At 39.2% G+C, this 13611-nt stretch overlaps 1 protein-coding gene across 4 annotated transcripts in view; it reads left to right on the top strand.

The window, feature by feature from the left end:
• The first annotated feature begins 1616 nt into the window (after nucleotides 1-1616).
• Nucleotides 1617-13611, top strand: part of CHEK1 (checkpoint kinase 1) — a 49208-nt gene continuing 37213 nt past the window's right edge. For 2 of the 4 annotated variants that reach the window (XM_054525365.2, XM_024255377.3), the window contains exons 1-7: nucleotides 2389-2529; nucleotides 3291-3374; nucleotides 4148-4371; nucleotides 5749-5813; nucleotides 5908-5977; nucleotides 9657-9845; nucleotides 11929-12033. In XM_054525365.2, the coding sequence (XP_054381340.1) occupies nucleotides 3310-3374; nucleotides 4148-4371; nucleotides 5749-5813; nucleotides 5908-5977; nucleotides 9657-9845; nucleotides 11929-12033 (718 nt within the window). In that variant the 5' untranslated portion in view covers nucleotides 2389-2529; nucleotides 3291-3309. Of the gene's footprint in view, nucleotides 2530-3290; nucleotides 3375-4147; nucleotides 4372-5748; nucleotides 5814-5907; nucleotides 5978-9656; nucleotides 9846-11928; nucleotides 12034-13611 lie in introns of all 4 variants that reach the window. The other 2 variants (XM_054525363.1, XM_024255376.3) reach the window with 1 other exon arrangement.

Consider the following 13611-nt stretch of genomic DNA (forward strand, 5'->3'; position numbering starts at 1 on the left):
CTCTTAAATCTCGTACCAGCTTTGGGGAGGGACAGTTCCTTGGTTACATAGAAAGGGAAGGGATACGGGGATCTATTTGTTTTTTATGTAGCCTTTAAACCTACCCCTTTTAGCCCCATTTTTACCTCCACCTTCAGTTACCTGGTGTCACCAGTTCAACTTGAGCTTTTTGAGAGTTCTGTGATATTAATTCTGCTTTCCATTGCTAGCTTTGGGATTCATCTTCATTACCTTTCATCTAAAGGCTTTCTGCTTTCCAAAATGTGTCTCATACTCTGTTCTTATGGGTTCTTTTAAATATTGGTATCCTTTACCATTAAAATATTTTAGTAAGCTTTCAGAAGAGAATAGAGGCTATTTCCATGTATTCTGTCTTTAACTGGTATTCTGCTGGAGTCTGTATATCTTATTTTTTTTCAGGCTAAAAAGACTCCATCAGACACAAAGGAAATTTGCAGGTCTTCCTCTTCGTATTCTTTGTTTTCAGCACACAGTGAGGAAACAAGAGAAAATGGGATAAATGATATAAAAACTTGCTTTTATTTTTATACCAGGCCCTGTGGCTCGCTTCTGTAATCCCAGCGACTTGGGATGCTGAGGTAGGAGGATCACTTGAGCTCAGGAGTTCCAGGCTGCAGTGAGCTAAGACTGCCCAATTGCACTCCAGCCTGGGTGACAGAGCAACACACCCTGTCTCCAAAAACAACAAACTGTAAAAAGATTACATGAAGCCTAATCATGATTCAAAACTATACACATAAGCATTTTAAGAGTTTTTTCCTTGATTTTTGTTCCTGACTTTGCTTCTTTAGAAGAAATGTGTGTTTTTGTTGTTGGTTGTTTGTTTTTGAGACGGAGTCTTGCTCTGTTGCCCAGAATGGAGTGCAGTGGCGCAATCTCTGCTCACTGCAGCCTCCGCCTCCTGGGTAGCTGGGATTACAGGCACTCGCCATCGTGCCCGGCTAATTTTTGTATTTTTAGTAGAGACGGGGGTTTCACCATGTTGGCCAGGCTGGTCTTGAACTGCTGACCTCAGGTGATCCATCCGCCTCAGCTTCCCAAAGTGTTGGGATTACAGGCGTGAGCCACCAGGCCCCGGCCTTGAGTAACATTTTATACTTGTTTCACTTTGCTATTATCATAATAGCCAGTTATGCTTAGTGTTTGTATGTGGCCCAGTCTTAAGGACTAAGAAAATATATATGTATATATATAAAATATATACATATAAAAAATATATGTTTTTTTCCTACAGAATCATGCTGTTGCCCAGGCTGGAGTGCAGTAGTGCTCACTAACCTCTAACTTCTGGACGCAAACGATTGTTCTGCCTAGGCCTCCCAAGTAGCTAGGGCTACAGGGACACACCACCGAGCCCGACTAATTCCTAAATTTTTTTATTTGTAGAGATGGGGTCTCCCTATGTTCCCCAGGCTGGTCCTGAACTCCTGGCTCCTGCCTCGCCTTCCCAAAGTGCTGGAATTACAGGCAGGAGCCACTGCGCCCGGCCAGTGCTGGAGAATGTAATGGAGATGATCCTGCCTATCCTTGAGTTCCAGTCTAGTTTACTGTCAGAGAATACTTATTTCCATTTTTCCTATTTTGTTCTTGAGTCTCTTTCCTCAGAATTTACTTTTCCATTTAAATGACGTACGCAGCTTTTAAATTTGCATTGTAAAATTTATTTTGGCTCTCCCCGCCTGTTTTTTGCACATTAAAAATGAAAAAGTTTGTAGAACTAAGCTAAGCAGATGGTCTTCCTGCAAAAGGACTGGGCTGGCTGAAGTAAAGCATTGTTTTGGAGCTGGTTCACAGAAAAAAGGCAAAACTGGTTATCGTGACTTCAAGCTCCAACATAAACTGCTTACTTTCTCCGGGAAACTTCCCCCGCCACACACACTGGACTGCGCGGCCAGTCCTTTCGAAGCCTCTCGCTCCCAACACGGAGTTCCTCTCATTTCTTCAGTCGGCTCTCAGCAGCTGCTGCTGGTTTCTCGGCTCCAGCACCACGGGTACCGCACTCTGAAGTTTACAAAGCACTCTACAGCACCGACTGTGATCCTCACAGTCCTGTCCGGTGGCCTCACGCAGGTGGCGGTGCAGCTTTTCAGGCCCAGAGCGGCCAGGAGCGAAGCCCGCAGACCCGCCTGGAAGGGCAGCGCGGTCGGTCGCGCGCCCCCGCGGCTTGGAGGCCGGGGCTTCGCCCAGCAGCGCTCGAGCACCGCCCAGTCGAGCCTCACACCGGATGCCACTTCATATTTGGGCCCAGAGCTCAATTCGCGCTGATGCGGTCCGCCGTCCTTAAATCTCTTCAGCCAGGATCTCTCTCCGACTGCAAAGCTACCCTGGGCGGGAGCGGCAACCTCTCCGCGTCAGTCTTTTGGACATTCAGGGGGGCAGGACACGGGAACGCGCGCTGTCTTGCTTTACGACGCGGGTGCGCGAGTTTGCGGCAGCGTGACGCCAGCAAGTTTTGGCGGGAAAAGCGCTGCATTTGGATTCCTGCAGTGGTGGGCAAAGGACAGTCCGGTGAGGAGGGGCGGCCGGTAGAGTAGGAAAGGTTTCTAAAGAAGGAGTTCGGGGTCTAGATTAGTGAGGGAGGGCACGGTGGGAGAAAGTTAGCATTGACTAGCGCAGGGGATTGGAGAGACTCCTGCGCAGGGGCGGTTTCGGAGGGTGGAGGAATGGTACCAGGAGATTCCGGTTGTGGGGGTGGGGGCAGGAGGGACTAACCCGCTGCTAGCTAAGAACCCCAAGGCAGGGTCCCAGCCCTTCCTTCCGCCTCTGGGGGCAGTTTGGCTCCGCCCTGGCCTTTGGGACGGGTGGGGCTGTGGATGGGGATGGGAATTGGAATTGAGCAATTGGGAGGAGGCGCTGCCGCAGGCGTCTTCTGCCCCATTCCGGTCCCTATATCCCCTTCCTCTCTTCCCCAGACCCCCACCTTTCCCTCCTCCTTCCCCAGACCCCCACCTCTCCCTCCTCCTTCCCCATCGTTCACCGGAAAGCATTTGTCTCCCGTCTCTTCATCACAATTAATTTCCTCTGAGGCCTGAGGAGGGCAGAATTTCAACCTTCGGTGTGCGTGGGAGTGGCGATTGTGATTTACACGACAAAATGGTCAAGTTTAGAATAGTTGTTCGTGGTTGAAAGACTTGGATAAATGTGGATGAGATATAAGGGGAAGGCAAGAACTGTTATTTTTCGTGGGGAATCCTGGGGAGAGGCGGGGCGTAGTGGCTTCACAGGTGATCTTACACTCTCCATCTTTTCTGGATTCCTGCCTTTTACAGCCGAGTGCTCGGTGGAGTCATGGCAGTTCCCTTTGTGGAAGACTGGGACTTGGTGCAAACCCTGGGAGAAGGTGCCTATGGAGAGTGAGTTCTTTTAAGCTTGCCTTCGTTTTCTGAGTGCATATTCATTGTTTCGGAGTCTTATACTCTGGTGATTTAGAAAGTAGATGTTTGAGATCCAAGGGTTTTGGCAACTGAAGTTACACAGCCTTTTGCTAGGATTAAAAATTTTTCCTTCCCTTAAAAAAAAAAAAGTTTTCTCTGTAGAGAGCTGGAAGGGACACTAAGTTATTGTTTCCGTGCCCACAAATTGCTTCTCAGGGTTTAAGCATCGTGGTTAATGAGCAAATGAGCAGACTCTGGAGATTGCCTGCCTGGTTTCAGATCCTTGCTCTATCACATACTGGTCATTGTTTTGTGATCTTAGGCATGCTTCTTAATGTCATTGTGTACCTCTCCTTCACTACCTTTAGGGTGGCAATAATCGCATCTACCCCATAGGAGCTTAGGACAGTCAGTTACACAAGCACATACAGTATGGGATTAATGCTCTTAAAAGTATATGAGTAGAACATGTATATATGTGATGTGGCTTAGAATTATCTCCATCTATTTTATGAAGCGTTTGTTAAATGACTTGTGTGACAGCATAATGACGTCTTTGGAGGGTTAGCTATTGTATTTCACATTTTAGAAAGGAGTAGTGTGTGTTGAGAACATAGCAGAAACCACTTCCTTGGTTTCTCCTTTGTGGAAAAAGTAATAGAGGTAAAATAGTTTTGGATGAGTCATGTTTAATCTTTGGAAGTTTTAGAAGAAATGGAATTCTGTAATGTTAAAACTCTTTTCCTTTTTAGAGTTCAACTTGCTGTGAATAGAGTAACTGAAGAAGCAGTCGCAGTGAAGATTGTAGATATGAAGCGTGCCGTAGACTGTCCAGAAAATATTAAGAAAGAGATCTGTATCAATAAAATGCTAAATCATGAAAATGTAGTAAAATTCTATGGTCACAGGAGAGAAGGCAATATCCAATATTTATTTCTGGAGTACTGTAGTGGAGGAGAGCTTTTTGACAGAATAGGTATGGAAGAAATTTAAGATAATTATTTTAAACAAGTTTTTAAATTTGTTTTTTAAACCTTGGGCATGCTATTTGGTCGTTGTCCTTTCAAAATTGCTCATGCAACTGTGAAATTGGAATAAATTATCTTTAAAAAATTTTCCCACCTGGTGTTAATAACATAAAAGCGTATATAGAGTCAATGAAGAAAACTTCTTTCCCAAGTTATATAAGTGATTTTGATTTAAGATTGGTGTCTTACAGAATTTAAGAGTGACAAACAAGTTTTATGGTACATCATAAATGCAATGTATCCTAAATGCAATGTATTGCCTACACAATTTTTTCTTTGTAGACGTTCTAGTTACATGAAATCATTGTATACATTTACAGATCTAAAATAGCATGCTGTTTCCTCTTGGTTTACATGAAATAATTGAGAATTTTCTAGGATTGCTTTTTGTATATTAAGTAAATTCTATGTTTGCTATTAATACTTAAACATTCTATGTAGAATCAAAGGATTGATATTTCAGAACACTGAGAAGTACGTAAAATCTGGATCTAAATTTATAATTTAAAGTTATTGTATTAAATAAGTTTATCAGTTAAAAACTGATAAAGAGGTATTAGGATCACCAGTGTGACTCAGGAGAGAGTTGAGGGTAAAAGAAATGGAGTTAATGAGAGAGATCAAAATATAAAAAGATAACTGATAAAAGAACTTTCATAATAAAACTGTGTTTCACGAAGGACCTCACAGGCATTTGTGGTTTTGTACTGAGACTATATGAAATTTAAATCTGAGCCAGGTGTGGTGGTACATGGCTGTAATCCTAGCTACTTAGGAGGCAGGAGGATTGCTTGAGCTCAAGAGTTCCAGGTTACAGTAAGTTATGATCTCAAGCCAGGGCACTCCAGCCTGGGTGAAAGAACAAGACCCTATCTCTAAAAAAAATAATAATAAAGGAAATATAATCTGTAAAATATTTAGTGAAATTGGCTTAGATTTGCCCAGACTTCCCCTTTGGCATTATATTTCAGGAATGAGAAAAATAATTAGCATAGCATTTAGAAGAAATAGGGGGGAATTTGAAGGTTACTGAATAAATCAGGGTTAGTATAAGAGGAAGCAGAGGCTTTCAAGTCATGGCTTGCATTCTCGATTTGGATATTGGTTTTCTCTTTATAATTTTTCTGTGATGACTCCTTTTGCCATCTAACAGAGGTAAATGTGAGTTAAGCCCTGTATGTGTTAGTGGACTCCTGAATCTTTTGTTGACATTTGCTTCTGTTTGCCTAAGCACATTTGTAAATGTCTGAGCTTCAAATTAAGAAGCTATGTGGTTGCTACCTGATTATATTTAGTCAATAAACTTACTTTCATATTTGTTTTAGAGCCAGACATAGGCATGCCTGAACCAGATGCTCAGAGGTTCTTCCATCAACTCATGGCGGGGGTGGTAGGTATAGTTGTCTATTTCCCTTTTACTTAAAATTAGTATGAATACATTACATTACCAAATTCTAGTGTGTTTCTCTCTGCATCCCTCTTAGGTTTATCTGCATGGTATTGGAATAACTCACAGGGATATTAAGCCAGAAAATCTTCTGTTGGATGAAAGGGGTAAGTTTAGCATTTTATCACTACTTAAAATAAAATAAAATGATTACCTAAATTATTTTAATTACCTAATTATTTTAATATAGCCATACAAGGCAAAATCAAGTCTTTTTGCATTACTGGAATTTCAAGACAAAATCTGAAAAATCAAGGAAATTTTGGAGACTTCATATATTTGGAAATCACAAGTCTCATTTTGCAATGCAAGTGCGGATCAGGTAGAGAAATCTGACCTAGGTGCAAACCTAGCTCACTATATGTATAAGAATAATTTTTTTTTTTTTGATACAGGGTCTCTCTCTTGCCCAGTCTGGGGTGCACTGTATTATCACAGTTCACTGCAGCCTTGACCTCCTAGGTGCAAGCAATCCTACCATCTCAGCTTCCCGAGTAGCTAGGACCAACCACAGGCAGGTGCCACCATGCCTGGCTAATTTTTAATTTTTTGTAGAGATGGAGTCTTCCTGTGTTGCTCAGGCTAGTCTTGAACTCCTGGACTCAAGCAGTTTACCGGCCTTAGCCTCCCAGAGTGTTGGGATTATAGACGTGAGCCACCATGCCTGGCCAAGAATAGTTTAAAATAATCCTTTAATGGATTAATAAAGGGAAGTTCCTGTGGAATACCCTGGACCTTAGTCTTGTCCTGTTCACTCTTTTTTTATGTATGACTTGGATAAATATGTAAGAAATTTAGTTATATTTTCTGAATGTCATCAAATTGAGAAGGATGGATAGTGAAAGCTTTAAGCTTACAGGGTCAGAATCAAAAAAGAAATGTCAGCTGTATGAGGCAGTAGTTTTTGTCTGGTTTAATGCTTTATTCTTAGTATTAGAATAGTGCTTAACAAATGGTCGGCTTTTTTTTTTTTTTTGAAACAGAGTCTTGCTCTGTGGCCCAGGCTGGAGTGTAGTGACATGATCTCGGCTCTCTGTAACCTCTACCTCCCTGGTTCAGGTGATTCTTGTGCCTTAGGCCCCTGAGTAGCTGGGATTACAAGCCTGAGCCACCACACCTGGCTAATTTTTATATTTTTAGTAGAGACAGGGTTTTGTCATGTTGGCCAGGCTGGTCTCGAGCTCCTGGCCTCAAGTGATCTGCCTCCCTTGGCCTCCCAGAGTGCTGGGATTATAGGCTGCACCCAGCCTATACATGCTTTTTTCTTATGTGCATATGGATTTTACTTTTTACCCCTTTAAATTGAGTTTATATAACATAAAAATCTTTATTTTTATTTAAAACTTTAAAAATTCAGGTACACAAAAATTCTTATATATAATATTATAATGAAATGTAAATATATATATATCAACCCACCTGGTTTAAAAATACAACGTTATTCGTATATAAGAATGCTCACACTGGTGATGTTTTTAATATAGCAGAAAACTAACCCAAATGTCTGTCAACAAGAAATTATGAAATGCATGGCTTTTCAAGCCATATCACAAGCAGTGACACAAGCATATCACAAGCAGTGACATGGATGAATTTCAGGTATATAATGATGTAGTGCAAAAAGAGACAGTTGCAAAAGAATTCATATGGTCTGATTCTGTTTATACAAAGTTCAAAAATATGTAAAACCTAGTATATTGTTCAAGTATGTAAACATGGAGAAAAAAACACGCAGAAAAGCAAGGATATAATAAAACCAAATTCAGAATGGTCTAAGAAAGTAGGGGAGGGAATGTATTTAAGGAAGTATTTAAAGATTTCAAAGGAAATAGAACATTGTTTTTCTAAAGTGAGTGAGTGTTTATTACATTGTTATTCTTTATATCTTGTATTAATATACAAGATGTAATTCTTTGTTTCTATTTAATATTTAGGAGTCTTTTAAAAAAAGAAATAAAATGTTACCAGTATTTAATGTCCTCCTGTTTATTTCATCACAAATATATTCTTCCTTTGTTTTTCTAAGAGCTAAACACGTTCCTAAATTTAAATTTTATTATGTGCAGTTCTCTAACATAGCTGAGTATTATGTTGCAGACATAACAAAGTCCAAGGAATATTATAGTTATCCATTAGTATTTTAAGTGATTACTAGTCATAAGTAATTTGGAACTCAATCTCAGTGGTTTGTCCAATAATGTCATATTTAACTATTGGAAAGATAATCAACTGGGTGCAGTAGCTCATGCCTGTAATCCCAACACTTTGGGAGGCTGAGGAGGGAAGATTGAGTGATCCTAGGAGTTTGAGACCAGCCTAGACAACATAGACCCTGTCTTTATGAAAAATTAAAAAAAAAAATTAGCTAGGCATAGTGGTGCACACCTGGAGTCCCAGCTACTTGGAAGGCTGAAGCAGGAGGATTGATCACTTCAGCCTAGGAGGTCAAGGCTGCAGTAAACTGTGATCACATCACTACACTCTAGTCTGGGCAGCAGAGTGAGCCACTTTCTCAAAAAAAAAAAAAAAGGGATAATCACAGTAGCTACCTCCTAAGTCAGATAGAGGTAAACATTTCATTGGTTTACATATTGTGTGAATGTACTTGATTTTTAAAGAAATCAGTCCCCTATTTTGAGACATTTGTTTCTAACTTAAAAAAATAGGACAGTGATGACTTTTATCAATTTGTGTAAAAGTCCAATATAAAAATTGCATCATGCTATAATTTTTTAATGCCATTAGCCTTTTTGTCCCACTTACGCACTATTTCATGTCAGTATGTATAGATATACCGTGTTGGTTGATTTCAAAACCTACCTCCACATTTTCCATTGTACAAATTTGGACATTTATTTACAAATAATATTGCTATGAATATTCTTATGTTTGTGAATTTGTGGGATTATTTCTATAGATATAGAATTGGGAATTGCTAGTTCAAAGAGTGAATGTTTCACAGTTCAGTATGTTTTGCCAAATTGCCCTCTGATAATAGAGGGCCTTTTCTAACTCTTAAGACTGGGTTACATTCGTTTGCTCTAAGATCCTGTAGTGCTCTATATTTTTATAACCTTCATAACAGTTTTCTATTGTCAGTCTTTACTAATTTATCTGTTACCTGCATTGGCTGGCATAGTGTCTGTCACTAAGTTACAGTAGATATTCACTAAATATAAGTTAAGTCCTGCCTGCAGTTTTTGTGTGTTGAAGATGGGAAGTTAGGGGGGAAGTTTGGTCTTCTGATTTTTTTTTTTTTTTTTTGTACAGAATTTTTCCTCTTTTTCTTAGACTCCCTACTTTGAAGAAAAAAATTACTGTGGTTTGTTGAATTTTGGTGTGTCTTCACACATTTTCTTCTGCCAACTGGGTTTGTTTGCTGCTGAGAAAGTTGTGCCTAACATATTACTGATGTTTCCTTCCTGCCTTCCACCCTACCTGATGAGGGGCCTTGCTTTACCTTCAGCTCAGGTTTAGAGTGCTCTTTTCCAGAAGGGCAGCCCCTTCTGACTTCAGCCTCTTTCTTTAATCTGGTCCAGACTGTTCTGTGTGTTGGTAATACTTCTTTTAAGTTAATAGAAGAGGTGAGGCCTACTTCTACTTTTAGCATAGATGATGATTTATTTTATTTTTTTACATTTCTTTTTGTCTATTTTGCTTATTTTAAGAGAAGTTCTACAAACCTTAAGTAACACCAGTGATTTTTTTTCAATAAAACTTAATTCCTGTAAGTATCTATTTGCAAAACATTTTTATTCAATGCCATCTTTTTTTCTTTTGGTTTAGATAACCTCAAAATCTCAGACTTTGGCTTGGCGACAGTATTTCGGTATAATAATCGTGAGCGTTTGTTGAACAAGATGTGTGGTACTTTACCATATGTTGCTCCAGAACTTCTGAAGAGAAGAGAATTTCATGCAGAACCAGTTGATGTTTGGTCCTGTGGAATAGTACTTACTGCAATGCTCGCTGGAGGTAAGAGCTATTTAATCGTGGTAAAACTCCTATAAAAAGTCAGATTAGTCATACTGAAATAAATGAAATAAACCAAGGAATTCATGTTTATATAATAGTTTTTGTTTTCTTTTTTAAGAGACAGGGTCTCACTCTTGGCCAGACTGGAGTACAGTGAGCTATTATAGCTCATTGCAGCCTCAAACTTCTAGGCTCAAGCAATCCTCTGGCCTCACTCTTCCAAGTAGCTAGGACCAGTGGTGCCTGCCACAAGACATCTGGCTAAGTTTTAAAAATGTATTGTAGAGATGGGATCTTGCTGTGTTGTCCACGCTGGTCTTAAACACCTGGTCTCAAGAAAGCTTTCTGTCTTGGCCTCCAAACTGTTAGGATTAAAGTAAAGACATGAGCCATGGTACCCAGCTTCTATAGTAGTATTTTAATAGTGTCTTGATCAGTTTGGTAACCGCTGTAACAAAGTATCATAGACTGCATAGCTTATAAACAGCAAATTTATTTCTCACAGTTCTGGAGGCTGAAAGTATGAGATTAGGGGTGCCAACCTGGTCATGTTTCAGTGAGGGCCCTCTTCCTGATTTGCAGATGGCTGTCTTGCTGTGCTCTCTCGTGATGGACAGCCAAGGGAGCAGAAGCAAGCCCTATTGTGGGTTTTTTTTTTTTTTTTTAGACCAGAGTCTTGCTCTGTCACCCAGGTTGGAGTGCAGTGATGTGATCTCAGCTCACTGCAACCTCTGCCTCCCAGGTTCTAGCAATTCTGTCCCAGGCTCCCAAGTAGCTGGGATTACAGGCATGCATCATCACACCCGGCTAATTTTTGTATTTTGAGTAGAGACAGGGTTTCACCATGTTGGCCAGACTGGTCTCAAACTCCTGACCTCAAGTGATCCCCCAACCTCAGTCTCCCAAAGTGCTGTTTTTTGGGGTTTTTTTAAAATGACCAGATGTTGTGAGATATTGTGTCTGTTTTTTGTTTTTTGTGTTTTTTTTGAGACAGGGTCTCACTCTATTGCCCAGGCTGGAGTGCAGTGGCACAATTCAAGGCTCACTGCAGCCTTGAGCTCCCAGGCTCAAGCCATCCTCCTGCCTCAGTCCCCTCAGTATCTAGGACTACAGGCGTGCACCACCACACCTGGCTAATTTTTTGTGAGTTTTTTTTCAGAGACGGTCTCTCCATGCTACCTAGGCTGGTCTTAAACTCCTGGGCTCAAGTAATCTGCCTACCTCAGCCTCCCAAAGTGCTGGGATTATATAATTAGTGCCCTATAAAGACACAATATTGTCCGGGCACACAAGCCCTTATTAGACATTAATAAGCTCTTAATAAGAGCACTAATACCATTTTTTGAGAGGTCCTATCGCCAGGACCTAATTACGTCTCAAAGGCCCCACCTCCGAATGCCATTGCATTATGAGTTAGGATATCAACATGACTTTTGAGGGGGATACAAATATTTAGCACATTGCAAATAGTAACTTATTTATAATCCCAAAGATTTTTTAAGATGAGGCATGCATAGTTATTAAGTATCACAACACTTATCTCTCCTGTGAATCATGTAAACATTTGTGAAAACAAGACTAGGGCAAGAAATGATTCATCTGTTTTTTTGTTTTTTTGTTTTTTTGTTTTGAGACAAAGTCTTGCTCTGTCGCCCAGGCTGCAGTGCAGTGGTGTGATCTTGGCTCACTGCAGCCTTGACCTCTTGGGTTCAAGTGATCCTCCCACTTTAGCCTCCTGAGGAGCCAGGACTACAGATGCACACCATTACGCCCAGCTAATTTCATTTATTTTTTGTAGAGATGGGGTCTCACTATGTTGCCCAGGCTGGTCTTGAACTCCTGGGCTCAAGCAGTCCTTCTGCCTCAGCCTCCCAAAGTGCTGTGATTACAGGCCTGAGCTGCCATGCCTGTCCTGATTCATCTATCTTTGAAGTGCCTCTGAAGTTTCCAAGTTGGGATACTTAGTGTGAAAACCATATTGAATTAATTCAAAGGAAACTTTTCATGGATTTATATTGTTATTTTTCCTTGAAATCTTTATAATAAGAACATTAAAAAAAACTGGGACTTGCTTTGTTTTTAGAATTGCCATGGGACCAACCCAGTGACAGCTGTCAGGAATATTCTGACTGGAAAGAAAAAAAAACATACCTCAACCCTTGGAAAAAAATCGATTCTGCTCCTCTAGGTAACTGAATTATCTTGAGTGAAAGAGTACTGATTTCTTGGATATGAAGTCTTGTGCTATTTGAATTTTTTCTTACTTTTTTTGTTTTAAACTTACAAATAATTCATGATCCTTGTAGATAAAATAGTAACTGTAAGTAAAAATTAAGGAAAAAATAACTCTTTAGTCCCAGAACTCTGCAATAGATTTTTAAAAATATTTTTGGGAACGTATATTCAGAGCAACTTGAATCTGTGCTCTTAGGTGGCTTTTTACTTAAAGTTTTCATATGTGCTATACTTTGTTGCAAATACACTCGTTTGTTGCTTAATTATAGGGATGCACTCTAACAAATGTTTCATTAGGTGGTTTCATCATTGTGTGAACATCATAGAGTATATTTACATAAATCTAGATAGTATAGCTTACTATAAATCTAGGCTATTTGGTATAACCTATTGATCTCAGGCTGCAAACCTGTACAGCATGTTACCATACTGAGTACTGTAAGGAATTGTAACATAATGGTATTCGTGTATCTAAATATAGAAAAAGTATAGTAAAAATACAGTATTATAATCTAATGGGACTGTCTGTTATACGTGTGGTCCATTCCTGACTGAAACATCATTAATGTGGCCCATGAGTGTGTAAAATGAATATATGTATATTATTTATATGTCTTTTTATACAAAATGAGATCACACTAATAATATTTTATAACTGTTTTTGGTTTTAGTGCTCAGCGAACATTCTTCCATGACCATAATTTTAGGTCTACATCATTGTTTTAAAGGCTGTGATAATATTCTGCCATGTGGATATGCCTTACTTTACTCTTTTAATCACTTTGTTGGAGATTTTTCTAAATTTTCACAGATACAAAAGAGGTATAAGTATCTGTGTAACTTAATCATGACACATACCCTTAAATTGCTCATTGAAATCCCCAGAAGCAAAATTGCAGGATCAAGGATGTAGTTTTTATTATTATGGCTTATTTTGTCAAATTGCTTCCCGAAAGTTCGAACCATTTCATCACAGTCTCATCAATTTACATTAAGGAAAAAAACTAACAGGCCTTTAAATAATAGTTTTTCATTTTTATTTTAAATTTAATACTAATGAAGTTGTATACCCTTTATATATGTATTAGTCTTTTGTCTATTTTGCTCATTTTTGTCAAGGATATTATTGTTTTTCTTACCACTTTGAAGCTTTTTTTTTTCCTTGATAACACATTGACCTTTGCACTTGTTACAAATACTTTTCACAATTTATCATTTATTTTCATTTTGTTTTGCTATATTGACATTCAAATCTATTATCTTGTCCTTTGTGGTCCCTGACTATAATTTCTTTGGAAAGGTCTTCTACCTCTACTATTTAAAAGTTCCCTATGTTTTCATTTAGTGTTTTTATGGCTTCATTTTTACATTTAAATCTTTGGTCCATTAGGAAATAATTTTCACATAGGAAGATACGTGAATTTTTTCTCAAGAAAATCAAGATACCTTAGGATGGTTAGTTAGATTACTGTCTCTTAAAAAGTTATTGGTAAGTAAATGTTCATTATAAAACTGTGTGAATAAGGAGGTC

The sequence above is a fragment of the Pongo abelii genome, chromosome 9 (assembly GCF_028885655.2).
Source record: "Pongo abelii isolate AG06213 chromosome 9, NHGRI_mPonAbe1-v2.0_pri, whole genome shotgun sequence".
NCBI lineage: Eukaryota > Metazoa > Chordata > Mammalia > Primates > Hominidae > Pongo > Pongo abelii.